Source organism: Muscardinus avellanarius, assembly GCF_963383645.1.
Source record: "Muscardinus avellanarius genome assembly, chromosome: 20".
Classification (NCBI taxonomy): domain Eukaryota; kingdom Metazoa; phylum Chordata; class Mammalia; order Rodentia; family Gliridae; genus Muscardinus; species Muscardinus avellanarius.
Genome location: NC_137806.1, coordinates 17,571,582 through 17,585,814, shown reverse-complemented (window position 1 = coordinate 17,585,814; position 14,233 = coordinate 17,571,582). Strand labels below are relative to the sequence as shown.

At 46.1% G+C, this 14,233-nt stretch overlaps 1 protein-coding gene across 1 annotated transcript in view; it reads right to left on the bottom strand.

Moving 5' to 3' along the window:
- Positions 1-4,422: 4,422 nt before the first annotated feature.
- FAM171A1 (family with sequence similarity 171 member A1) overlaps positions 4,423-14,233 on the bottom strand; it is a gene marked incomplete at both ends in the record, with an annotated part of 121,446 nt that continues 111,635 nt past the window's right edge. The window contains 3 exons of the mRNA XM_080716993.1: positions 4,423-6,112; positions 6,718-6,832; positions 10,887-11,003. Of these exons, the coding sequence (XP_080573119.1) occupies positions 4,423-6,112; positions 6,718-6,832; positions 10,887-11,003 (1,922 nt within the window). The remainder of the gene's footprint in view (positions 6,113-6,717; positions 6,833-10,886; positions 11,004-14,233) is intronic.

Genomic DNA, 14,233 nt, shown 5'->3' with positions numbered 1-14,233 from the left:
CTCAGAGGCTCTTTTGTTTGTTTTTGGTACTGGGGATTAAACTCCGGTCACTACCTCTGAGCTACCCTAGCAGCTCTGTTTTATTTTTTATTTTGGAACAGAGTCTTGCTATTTTGCTGAGGTTGACCTCAAACCTGCCGCCTCTTGTTTCAGCCTTCCAAGTATTGGGGTTACAGGCCTGGATTTGGAGGATTTTTTTTTAACGGCAAAATCACCAAGTAAAAGTATAAAGATACAGAAAACATGGCAGTGGCCACAGTGTGTGAAAGGTACTTATTTATGGGACTAAAAAAAAAAAAAAAAAAAAAAAAGGCACAGCATTACCTAGCTCAACCTCAGCTAGGAACATGAACATTGGGTAACTCAAATTTTCAGTTGCTCTGTTCATATCTGTGAATGACCTTCAAGGAAAGCAAGTGTTGACTTGGAGTTTGCAAGTAAATTTTATCATGCTGGCAAATCCGGGATCCTTGAGTACTGTGGGTCAGCTGTGTCCCTCAGTATTACCTACGCTCAAGGTTATTTTCCTCCACTGTTGGTGTTTGGTGGGAATGTGATTAGGCCCATGTCTCTGTCTAAAACTTCTGTCCGGTGATCTCATAGTGGCTTAAAATTGACCACTCTGGTCGAGAAATTGGTATATACTACAAATCAGTGTTTGCTTGTTGATTATCTAGGGTTAAGAAAGTGATGTTAATGTTAAAAACAAAAATGGCACTAATGTGACAAACTGAAGTTGACGTATGTGTGGAGCCATTACCTTGTGAATTGCACAAGTTTTGATACAATATTCTTCAAGTAGTCAGCAACTATTTGATTCAGTAATTAAGTCAATCCATGAACAATATTCTGATGTTTCAATTTCACCTTAATCACGAATGCAATAAAGCAGCAATATTCATGTCAGAACTATATTTTTGTCAATTCCAACAACGGGTTGGCTATCGTGATAATCAACAAAAGCCTTCTGTAGGAATCAATTGTTGAAGGGGATTCACGACAGAGTATTGGGTATTTTATTTATTCATTTATTTATTGTGGTACTGGGGACTAGACTCAGGAGTATTCTACCTCAGAGCTATATCCTCAGCCCTTTTTTATTTTTTATTTTGAAACAGGGCCTCACTACATCACTGGGGCTGGCCTTGACCTGTGATCCTCCTGTCTCAGCCTCCAAAGTACTGGGATTTTAGGCATGTGCTACCATGCCTGGCTGTATTTTATTATTACTTGAAAGTTGTGCCCTGTAGATCCCTTATTAGAAACATGTGTAGCTTAGTGCACTTATTTTGGGATAGCTGATTGTTTATTCATTTTTTGTTTTGGTGGTACTGGGGGTGGAACCCAGAGGCTTTCTACCTTCGGGCTATACTCCCAGACCCATTTTATATTTTATTTGGAAACAGGGTCTCACCAAGTTGCTAAGAGCCTCACTAAATAGCTGAGGCTGGCTTTTAACCTGTGCAATCTTCCTGTCTCAGCCTCCCAAGCATGGGGATTACAAGCGTGTGCCACCACGCCCGGCAAGCTGATTGTTTAAGCAGCATCATTACTGCTTAGAACTGAGTGACTTGCTCAATCCCTTAGCCACCAAACCTCCATTTACTTAGGTATAAAACAGAAGAATAAACACCTTTTGCATAAGCTTTGGAGAATCAAATAGATTACTGTTCTCAATACTTTGTTTCCAGATGGGACTCTGGGGACTGCAGTGTCCTCTCCTCACCCACCTGACCTGGAGGACAGCCCAGGGGACGACTCATTCCTGGGCACACCTTCCCTACTTCCCAGGCCCTGGAGAGCATCAGGTCTCTATGAAACCTGCTCTTGTGCAGGCCGGTGAAAACTCACCACTAGGTGGCATGAGATGGCTTTCATTCTTTAGACAACATAATCAATTGACTTGGAATACTGTGACATATTTTACCCTTACCAGGCTAGAAAACAGATAAATGAAATGGTTAAAGTCTGCAGTCACGGTGTTCTGTCTGGAGAATTCTAGTCTGGAAATCAGCGTTGGCACCTTGAGAAAAAAAAATGTTAACCTCTGAGCCCCATTGTGGATGACTGTAAGATGCATTGAATTTCATCTCTGGCAGAACCAATTCCCCTTTGGCAAACCCCCTCCCGTGCCTTCTTGGGGACTTGGTGTGTGTGACCGCTGCTCAATGCATCTCATGGCTCTGGCCCACCAAGATATGTCTCTCCTCAGGAGGGTCAGAGAAACAGCCCTCCCCTGACCCCGATCTTTCTGCCAGATCCCCCCAGTCACTGTGTACAGCCCAGGTGCTACCTGGCCCAGGTGCACAGGCACCGTACTCATTAACCAGAGCTCTTCTGGAATCATACTGTAAGGAGGGTATTCTACTGGCAGCTATCTTAGCGGAGCTGCACAGGGCTGGGGACCAGTGGCGGTAGGGAGGTCTACTAGCACCCCCCTCCTGCCGCATCACCAATGTCTGGCTCTGGGTATGATTGGAGAGGCAACCCAATTGTTCTTTTGAGGGGAGCTGACAAGTGATACCTCCCTGGAGTCTTAGCAAAATCTGCCAGACTTCACCTGCCACCTATTGGTGAGAACGCTCACTCCCTTCTTCCTGGTCAAACTGTAGGCTCCCAGCCCTTTAACTGTCTCACTGTTGGAAACTCTCAACCACTGTTCACCTTAAAAGCCAAATGCCAGCCATCACCATTTGAGAATGAATGTAAGAAAGACCAACTCAATTAAGTTTGTCAGCCAGGAATTCATGATTGAAGATTTTGCAAGGAAGCTGCTGACTGTAAACAGAGCTGGCTCGGTTTATTTCTGCCAGTCTCTGTTCTGACATCATCTCCATTAGTAATTTTGATGAGCAGTACTATATATCTGGCATGATTCTGGTCATTTTAAAGAAATCTCCTTGAGGCTGTTCCAAGATGGATCAATACTAAACATAAAATACCCATTTCTTGCAGATACCTCTCCTTAACTGAAATACAACAAGATGTTACTTTGGGTTTAGAATGAAACTAAAGACAGAGATGGGTTTAGAAGATTTCCCCCCTAGTAAAAACTCGCCAGTGGCTACGTGTTTACAAATCCAAGGACCGCTTTTCAGGCTGTCAAGGAATAAGTAATAAAGTCTTAATAACATTTTTTGCAACAGATAATGGCTAAGAATAAGTGAACATGACCACACGGTGTTTTTTTTTCTTTCTTCTGAGTTTATTTTGAATTTTCATTTTTGGATAACCAAGCAGCTCTTTAAGAAGAATGCACAGAAAAGTCATTCTGGCACTTTTGGATAGTACATAAGATTTTCTTTAATAATCACATTCGGTCCTCTTGCTCAGTCTATGCTCTCATGTATGGAGAGCGAGATCAGCCCATAGGATTCCAGAGTTAATAGTAACGGTATATACAAACAGCCAATAAAACTATAATGGTGGCTAGCGGCCAGAGGGATGGAGCAGGGAAGGGTGTTTCGAAGGTGTCCTCTTGTCTACCCTCGCTAAACAGAGTCCACACCACACAGGATAACTAGAGTCCACTGCGTTGGAGTGAGGATGCTGAGCACAGGAGCACTTGGCTGCATGCAGGTTAAAGAGCGGGATATCATTTAACAACTGTATATAAAATCCAGGCAGTTCAATTAAAAGGGAATAAGAAAAACCAAACAAAAAAAAAGTGAGGGACTGTCTGTTGTCACTGTAAAAAAGGCACTTGGAGTTGATGGGACCAGAACTGAAGGACTCTTAGCTGATAAAAATCTCAGTATGATTTCATTAAAAGGCTTGGATGTAAGAGACGAGACGCAGGAGTTCCGGAAGGGAGACTCCCGAAAAAATCCACTGAGAAGTAGAACAGATTCAAATAAAGGATACAATTTCTACAACCCAATGGTATTTATAAAAGAAAAAAAAAAGCAGAGCAAACCCCGAAACAAATCCCTAACTAAAACGAAATCTAAGCAAAACAAGGTAACAAAGCAGCGATGCATAGCTTTCCTTTGAGTTAACGCCTACCTTGGGACATTAGGTGCCACCTTCATTTCTCAGTAAGAGCTTCACAGTAGCGTTATCATGAGAAAATGGATTCAAGCAATACAAAACGAGTCATCTGTTCCCAGACTCTGAGGAAGAACTGAGGTGATCCTTGTAGCAATGTCTTGTGGGGCTTTTCAGTGTCCCCGGGCGGGGACGGGGCAAGTTCCTGGTCCGACGTTCAGACGCTTCTTCCAGACACATCCCCGGAGGTGCCGCATCTACCAGTCACCATTTATTCTGAGTGAGTCTGAATCCCTCTCTACCATGGGCACAGCAAGGTCATGCAACGATCATCCTCTCAATGGCAGCCGTGCTCTGCTTCCGCCCACAGGTGGGGCCGCAGTAAGCAAGGATATTTGGCAATTTTATGTTCCGCAGTCGACGGCTCTGTGACAATCACTTAATGTTAAATGCCATCAGGGGCCTCTCCTCCCGCTTCTGCCAGGGACTTTTCTTGTCCTCCCCTTGGTCATCATCATCATCGTCGTCTTCATCCTCGTCCTGCGCCGATCTTCTCTGGTGGGGGCTGGCTGACGGCTCCGGGGGGACGTCTACAGTCCTTTTGTTTACCTCCTCCTGCAGGCTGGGCAGCTGCCCGCCACTTCTCCGACCTGAGCCCTCCAACAGGCACCTCAGGGTGCTGTCCTCGGGGGTGCAGACTGTGGTCCCACACTCGCTTCCGCTCTGGTCCATGTCGTCCAGGTACACGAGCTGCGTGTAGGCAGTGCTGTCGGGCGCTCGGGACTCTTTCTGCTGGTGCTCCTGGACAGGTGGGTGGCTCTGCGGCAGGGACAAAGGGTCTCCCCTCCCCTTCCGGGCAGATTTTGGTTCATTCATATCCACACCAGAGTCCAAACTGGCGTCATTACTTCCATTCCTTCCAGCTCTTTGGAGGTCAATGTATGAGTGTCTCACATGCGCATTGGACCTTCCATCCAGGGAGACGAACCACGCCCGGGGGTGCGGGAGTGGCTTTCCACCCCCAAGTTCCATCAGCGCCTTTTCGGTCAGGAGCTGCACCTCGCTGTTCATCTGAGCCAAAGCTGCGTCGTTCAGGGATGCTGGGATGGACAGCGACTCAGACATGGCTGCGTTCTGAGGGCTCCACTCCCGCGCGCCTGCCTCCTGCAGGTGCTGCCGAGAGATGGCCTGGGAAGACAAGGGCTGGCCCGGCATCTGGGAGGACGGGTGTGAGAAGATCCCCGCATGGGGGTTGGAGAGCTCAGCCTGGAGTCTTCCAATTTCCAGCTGCTGGTCCGCTGGGACAACCAGAGGCTGGCTGACATAGGAATGGTCCCCCGGGAGTTTCATATAATGAGCAGGGATGACCAGGGCCGGTAGCACTTTTCTGTACACGCTATCATTCACCTGGTCCACAGAACTACAGCAGATCAATTGGCCCGGCCGTGGGAAAGACGTGGGTCTCTCTAAGTGATCGACTGAGCGGGACATCATACATTCAGTAGGTCTGCGGTCCAGCAGTTGTTCTTTTTCAGGAGAGGAAGGCGCGGGGTACGTATGTTCCTGAATGGTGATTTTGCTTCCTGTAGATGCCAGGCCATCTCGGTCCTGCTTTTCAAATAAAGGCTGAGAAAGCATCGCGCTATAACTCCCCCTGTAGTCATTGTGGCCGGGGGACTCGTAGCCTTCTCTTTCCATCGATTTTCTTGCCTTTAAGGGAAAGATCTCCACTGACTTACGGTAGTCTTTTCCTAGTGTCCCACTGGGCGTCAGGTTATCAAAGGAGGTCTGGCTTTTATCCTCTTCCTTATGGGAGAGCAGCTCCTCCCGGGAGCTGAACTCTTGTGAGGTACTGTAGGATAGCTTCAGCATGGGTGTGTGCAGGTCCCCCTCGCCGCCGGGAGACATCATTTCTAAATGGACCCCGCTCATCAGCTCCTTCGCCCCCTGGGCCTCTGGGCGGCCATGGCTGGCAACGGACAGTGTGCCCGGGAATTCTGATGCCCGGCGCGAAAATAGCAAGTTGATGTGCGACATGGAAGTGGACTGATCCCGTTTGGAACTCTCCAGGGCGGGAGGAAGTTGCAGCTTTCTGTGGTGTTGACGAGGTTTCAGGCACTTCCTCCTGCGACCAAAGACATGAGCCAAGACAGGAAATTAGAGATTCTTATGCTGGGAATGTTTCAAGTTGCAGGAAAACCCCCAATTCCCAATTTCTGCCAATCAGGGGCTAGAACCCCCTCGTGCCACACCCCTACCCTATGTTAACCCAGAGTCGCATAATGCAGGGATGACGTCTTTGGGCTTCTGTAAGAACAGCCAAGTTATTCATTCAAAAGGCTCGCCCAACAGTCAGCAGTAAACACTCCTGCTAACTGAACAGACGGAGACATCAGGATAGGAATATCTGCTTTGATCTTGAAAGTAGCATCTCTTAACCAGCGTTTAAGAATATTCTGAATGAATCATGCAACAAATGTCAAACTCTTTTTTTTCATAACTCTCCTTTTAAGCAATGTTGTTGAGAGCATGTCTTACATATCCTGTTGATTATAACTTCGACTGCACATTTGAGTGCTTAGATATTTTTTTTTCATGAGAAGAAAAAGCCCCCTGATTTAGAGAAAACACATAGACACATCCCTGGATTTCCGCATCCATGCCTCCAAATATTCACTGCACGAGAAGGTCTACATGAAAAAAGATATTGCCAAAATGGTGACACTTTACCTGCAATAATACAAAAGGAGACACAGCAGAACCAAAAGTATGAAAGCCATTCCTCCTAAAATGGCCAAAAGAAACACCGTGTGGTACGTAGCAATGTCCTGCGTTACAACGGGACCTAGGGGGCAGAAAATGGCATTTTAGATTCATCAACACCTTTACGGGAGAAGAGGGCTGCTTGGTTTGAGTGTAATGTCTTTTTCTTATCCTCCCTGGCTGGAGCGCAGAGCGATGGCCGCCAGATCAAAAGCACCGCCTGGACGCCGTGCTGGCGCCGCCGCCGCCATTTCACCCCGCGAGTCGGCGGTCACTCCGGGGCCAGCAGCACACTGAATGCTCCGTCGTGTCACGGGCCTGCCTTAGCTGGGAAGGAGCCCGGCTCAGTAGCATGTGTAGCATTCTAAATACATGATCTTTTTTTTTTTTTTTTTTTTGGTGGTACTGGGGTTCCTGGAAGCCCTTCTACCTCGGGGCTACACTCCCAGACCTATTTTTACATTTTCATTTTGGAAACAGGGTCTCCTAAGCCAGCGCGCGGCTGGCTTCGAACCTGCGCGATCCTCCTGTCTCTGCCTCCCAAGCGCGGGGATTACAAGCGTGTGCCACCACGCCCGGCAATACATGATCTTTTAATAAAAGAAAGTGAATACACGATAACATCAGGAGTGGGCTCTCGTGTTTCAAGAGATGGTCTGAGTAGCTGGGGATTTTAGATGGCAGGAAAAAAAAATCCTAATGTCCTATTCTCACCTTTCCTGGACAGTCATTTATTACTATACAGAGCGCCCCATGCCTAAATGAATCAGTTTAAATGTATAACTTAAATTTATTATGACTTTACAAAGCCAGCCACTTTCCATTAAACAAAGAATATATTCTTCTACATTTATAAAAAGGCTAACTTCACAAGGCCATCTAGCTCTTTTTATTTTTTTCCCTTTGTGGTATGAAGGCTTGAACCCACAGCCTCACATTTACCAGGCAAGCGCTCTGCTACTGAGCGACATCCCTCGCCCTTTTTATTTTGAGACAGGGTCTCGCTAAGTCTCTCAGGCTGGCCTCGAACTCACAGTCCTCCTGCCTCAGCCTCCTGAATAGCTGGGATCCCAGGCTTGTGCCACCATGCCTGAGTAGTCAGAGGCCTCTTTAGAATTTATAAATAAAGTTACTAGAGATAAAACTATTTTCTCTTTAAGTTGACATTGGAAAGAATCCCAAGAGGCATGAGCTTAACTCATGCTCTATGTCCAATGTGTCTTCATGGTATTGTCAATAAATCAACAACAAAAACCTTTGCACATTACAATATTTGGGAATTTACTGCTGTCCAATATCCTGGCGGCAACCAATACGGAGAAAGTCATCAAGTGTTGTTTCACATTATTTCAGGTTATGGTTATCAAACACCACAAACTTCATTTGCTTGGTTACTCATTCAAATTATAAGAGAGAGTTTTTTTTTTTTTTCCCTAGAAATCGTTTTTCTTTTTTCTTTCTTTTGTCATATTGGGGATTGAACTTAGAAGCATTTTTTTTTTTTTTACCTCCACTCTCAGCCCTATTTTATTTTTTATTTTTGAAACAGGGCCTAAGTTGCAGAGAGCCTTGCTAAGTTGTTAAGGCTGGCCTCAAATTTGCGATCCTTCTGTCTCAGCCTTCAAGTACTTATATCATGGGCATGTGCCACTGTGCTTGGCTACTAGAAATCTTTGAAAGGAGACAGATATTTTAATTTAGGAGTTAGATAAACCCAAGGAGATTTACTAGTTTTTGAAAAAAGTAATGTCCAAAAGTAACACCATTCTCCCTCAGATATGATTCACTCCAGTGAGGTGGGAGGATAGAATTACTGCTGGAAAAGTAACTTAACTCTATGCTGCTTTAATTGTTCACAGAAACAATTTATTTTATACAAAGGCAACGGCCACAGAACCTGGACAAAACCTTTTTTAGGGGCTATCAAGGAAACTTGGGTACCTGGGTTTGATCCCCAGCACCACACACATACAAAGAAAACCTTGGATACATATAAAAATTATTTCCATGTAAAATATTTCCAAGTAACTGAAGCTTGATCAGCTAAGTACTCAGAATATAATTATTTTAACTTCTACTAATGAAAATTTGCATAAAACTCACAGCTATGCTTTACTTTTCTTCTTAAGCAGGGAGTTAAAGAACAAAATCTCAATTATTTTCTGGTTGGTTTTGGGCTCATGGAAGCTCAGCATAACTCTTTTTTTTTTTTTTTTTTTGCAGCACTGTGGATTGAACCCAGGGGCATTCTATCTCTGAGTCACATCCCCTGCTCAATTCTATTTTTTTTTTTAAATTTTGAAACTGGGTCTCATTAAGTTTCAGAGAACCTCACTAAGTAGCTGAGGCTGGCCACGAACCTGTGATCCTCCTGCCTCAGCCTCCCAAGTACTGGGATTATAAGCGTGCACCCTTCACTCATTTGTTTTGACAGAAGTGAAGGTTTTGTGAAGTTACAAATGTAAGCAATCCTACATTAAGTGCCACCAGGCTGAGCCAGGAGCGGTGGCGCACACCTTTAACACTGGTACTGGGGAGGCCGAGGCAGGAGGATAGACATCTGGCAGCTAGCCTCGGCAATTTAGTAAGACTCTGTTTCAAAATAAGAAATAAAATTGGGCTTGGAGTATAGCTCAGAAGGAGAATGTCCTTGGGTTCAATCCTCAGTAAACACACACACACACACACACACACACACACACACACACACACACACACACCATCAGGCTGGGCTGTGCATGCTCTCTGTAGCTGTGATTATCTTCTTTTGCGGCTGGAAGCTCCTAGGGGATGTGCACATTCATCTGTTGTGTAATGGAAAAAGTGACGGGCACAGTTGTTTGAAATATATCTAAAGTAAAAGTTTGCTCTGATGACTGGGTTTTGTGGTCACTACTGCTGTACCTAAGTGTTTCTTTGCCTTCTTAGTCGTATTCCTCGATGCTACGAGAACAATGCCATCAAGGAACACATCGACATGAAGCACACATTTTCTCAGAATGGGAATGGAATATAAAGTCAATGTGACCAGTATTTCCATACCCATCTAGGAATGGCCTCCATTACATTAATGTGAATTCCAGTGATAATCCCATTGGTGAACTACCTTGAACTTCTATCCAGGAAGATGGTTTGAAATTTCGAGGGACACATTTTATTGACTGCGCATTTTGACCTAGCTCAATCACCTACATTATTCATCAAATTTGGGTGTATATGACTTTTATTTTTATTTTTTTATAGTCCTTGGATTGAACTCAGGGACAATCTACTCTTAACCTATATCCCTAGCCCTATTTTATTATTATTATTTACATTGAAACAGGGCCTCAATAAGTTGCTGCACAGTTGGCCTTGAATCCGCAATCCTCTTGTCTCAGCCTCCCAAGAACTGGGATTACAGGTGTGTTCCACCATGCCTGTCTAGATGTGTATGACTAGGTGCCTCTGAGAATAAAGCTTTGCCACTAAGGAAGAGATTCATTAAGAGAGTCCAGATGACACGAATTTGAAAGCCAACGGGGACAGTGGAAGCCATTTCTAGAAATCATCCTCCTGAGATGCCCACTTTGGGCTACTAATTGGGATAATATAGATGAAAAAAATACACTTTGAGTCACATTCTTAAAACTACATGTAAATTCACATATCTTGAGTGGAAATTACTCTTGTAGAGCCACTGATTTGCATTGAAACCTTTCAGAAACACCAAATCAAAAGTTTGGCCCCAAGAAGCCCCCAGTGGTGACGTGTGCCAGCCTCTCAGAGGCATGCACCTCCCCTGCCACTGCTCACACCAGGCCACAGCTGTCTCAGGAATGAGGGAGGAGGGCCGAGCCGCCTCTGCCGGCTTTTGGTTAAGAATGCCCTATGACAGCTGTGAGAGCAAAACGGAGACAGGAGGCAGGGCTATTTTCCATGCATTATTCTTATCCTAGATGGGACAGTGCCAATCAGATCTCTCCACCCCCACAAAAATATCTCTTCCCCATCATTTGACTTTCAGACTTTTAAGTGTTTTTTTTTTTTTTTTTAAGTAAGATGCAATCTCTGCTGAAGTTATTTTCAAAAGCAAACAGAGCCTGAGCCTTCAGAGAAACCAATCCTCACCACCACCAGTGTGGGCTCCATGTTACCTGGGATGGGAGGAGACATGGCTGCCACCCAGTACCCTAGCTGGGGGGCAATGTACGTCCACGTCAGCTGGCTGCCTTCCTGGTGCACGAGGCCGAGACCGCTCTTCAGCCAAGTTCCTGTGGGATTCAGAAAAGAACTTTAGCTAGATGCACGCTCAACTCCTGTTTAAGGCTAAAACATTTGCAGAAGTCACCTTGATGTCACGTTTATAATGCATTTGGTAGCCCAAAGAGTCGAACTGCCATCTAGAGATCGCACTCAGCTCTGTAAAAATGATTTCCCACAGCCCTTCAGGGAAAAGGTGGACGATGTTCGTCTTTCTTCTCCTTTTCAAGCAAGTTAGTTTCAGTCACTTTATCCTTCTTTACAAGCACAGATAATTTTAGCAGAAGCCTTTGGCATTCAGAAGTAGAGTAACAGCAGTAAGCTGGGGAGTAATGGAAGTAAAAAAAAAGAAATAAGGGGCCAATCGCTGTTTATAATTGCTACCCTTGAGCAGATAAAGAAAGCTTCCCAATCACAGACTGGCGATGTCACAATTACTTAGGAACTTTTTTTTTTAAATAAAGATTCCTCAGTTCTATATTTGCAAAGTATGGTCCAGTAAGCCTGGTTTCCATGAGTATTAAAAAGAAATTCCAGAGTCGGGCGTGGTGGTGCGGCGCTTTTAATCCCAGCATTTGGGAGGCTGAGACAGGAGGATGACGGTTCGTGGACAGCCTCAGCTAATACTTAGTGAGGCCCTTTGCAACTCAGTGAGACTGCTTCAAAAGAAAGAATAAAAAATAGGGCTGGGGATGTAGCTCAGAGGTAGAAGGTCCCTGGGTTCCATCCACAGTGCAGGAAAAAAAAAAAAAAAAAAGAGTTGGTTCTTATGCTAGGAAACACTAGGCAAGTCCAAGTCCTTGATCTACTTCAACTAGTAATTGCCATTAATGAACACCTGCTGTGCACTCACTAGTCACAATATATGTGTCTTGTATACATTATCTACAATTCTCACAGCAACCATACAGAGTGGGGCCGAGGGCGCCTTTTTGGATAATGGCCTTAGGCCTGAGGAGTTTCAAACCCTCTTGGTGTTGGAAAGCACAGTGGTCAGACCTCGGCCTGCCAGCTTCCAGGCCAGGACTACTGCCTGTGTTCTGTCAAGCTGAGTTCCTACAAGTCTTCGCCGTGCCTGAAGCCATGTTGTTTTGTGATGTTTGTAGAAGCAGATCCACTGAAGGAGACGAACTTGACAACCCAAAGTAGAACCACTGGGCTCACAGGCAAAGCACCTTGCTCTGTGGCCCGTGATGGGCAGAAGGTGAGGGAGAGGTGGCCAAACCCTCCCACAGTCCGTGCCCATCACCCTGAGCCAACACCACAGAGGTGTGGGCTGCACACTCCGCCCTCCTGCACAGCTGTCTCACTCTTAGAAGCACTGGCCACCTGCCATGGCCACGGGTGTGACCCTGTGGTACCTGAGGCCCCAAAGAACCAAGGGACCCAAATATCCTGCCCCCTGTCTCCACATCCATCCCTGCCCTTCCCAAGTGCACACATTGCTGCGGCAAAGTGGATATTTTCCCCTGAAGAAAGAAACAATACTTGGACAGCTTCTAGGTACTCTCAGTTGCCATAGCAACATTCAAATGCAGTGGGTGGAAGGTTCCTGGAGATGATGATGCCTCCAATCAGATCCCCCCTCCTCTGCTCACACTGCAGAGGAGGAGTGGTGGGGAGTGATGGAAGGAGCCAGGCAAAGCCCAAGCGCTGCATTCTTTGGCTTTCCCAGGCAATGGGTAGGTCCTGGCTCCAGATGATTTCAGGTCAAGTTAGAGCAGAATTTAAGCTAAAAGGTCCCTAACACGAGTATGAAAACATAGAAGCCCCATTTGGATTCGCTTTCCAAAGTATGAAAACCTAGAGACCTTGGCCACTGAGAGGATCACTAGTTCTACAGGGCTCCCAAGGAAAGAGAAGACATGACCCTGGGCCCAGTAAGAACAAAGGTTTCCAGGCTGGGTAAGGAAGTTTCCCTGGAGGTGGAGAATGGATGGCGTGTGACTGCTTCCCTGGGGTTTCCCTTTTCATCTCTCCTGACTTGCTTCCATGCCCACTCCCACGCAAGCGCTCCCCAGTAACGAGGCCGGCAGGATTTCCAGATCAACACGGGGGTGGGTGGTGTCTGTACATTCTTTGGTTTGCAGTCCCTCCTCCTCCCCACTTACATTCTTAGTCACTGCTCTTCAAATGAAGTGGACACTAGGTTGGGCTAGATGGGACCCTTGGGATAGGAGCTGGAAGCCGAGTCCTAATTCCTGCTCTTTCATGAGCAAGCCACCCACCTTCATCCCTACAGTGCCTTGTCTTCCATTACACAGGAAATCAACTCAAACAGACTTTTAAAGTATCTCCAAGTTACATGCAAGGCAAACCTGGTGGGTAGACGCGCACACACACACACACACACACACACACACACACACACACACACACACACCACCCAGCTGACAGGCCCCCAGAATGGCCGCCGACTAAAGAAGACACCGCTGCTTTGGGAGTGCAGTGCAGCGAGGGCCACAGAGGCTCCTAGGGCAGCCGAGGGCCTTCAGGATGTATTTACTGTGATGAACAGTAGGTTTGCCAGAAGGATGAGAAGGCAGGCCAGGATAAAGAATCAGGACCGCCAGGCATGGTGGCGCACGCTTGTAATTCCCGCGCTTGGGAGGCGGAGACAGGAGGATTGCACAGGTTCAAAGCCAGCTGTGCTGTCTTAAGAGACCCTGTTTCCAAATAAAAAGAATATAAAATAGGTCTGGGAGTGTAGCCCGGAGGTAGACGGGTTCCATCCCCAGTACCACCAAAAAAAAAAAAAAAAAAAAAGAATCAGGACTTATAGAAAAGGGAAGCGCTGGCTCCCTGGGAAGTCAGGGGGACAGGATGGAGCAGAGGGAGGCCCTGGTGGGCAGGAGGGCAGCTGTCCCGAGGTTGGGAAGGAGTCGGCCATGCTAGTGGAGAGGGAAGGGCATCAATGCATTAGCGATGGGAGGCTCCTGGGAGCTGCAAATGAAGGCACAGCATCTCCCTCCTCCATTTCTGCAAGGTAGGTCCTTACAATGCAAACGTTAAAAAAAGACCTTTATTTTAATTGGCATGTTACGATTATACACAATAGTGTGATCCGTTGTTACGTCTTCATACATGCATCTACATAATTGGGTCAATTTCATTCCCTCTCGTCCTCCCTCCTCCTGGTCCCCTTCCTCTACTCTATTGGTCTCCCTTCTATCTCAGCACACATTCCCTCTCCTTTTTTTCTCTTTAGCTTCCACATAGAAGAGAAAACATGAGCCTTGGC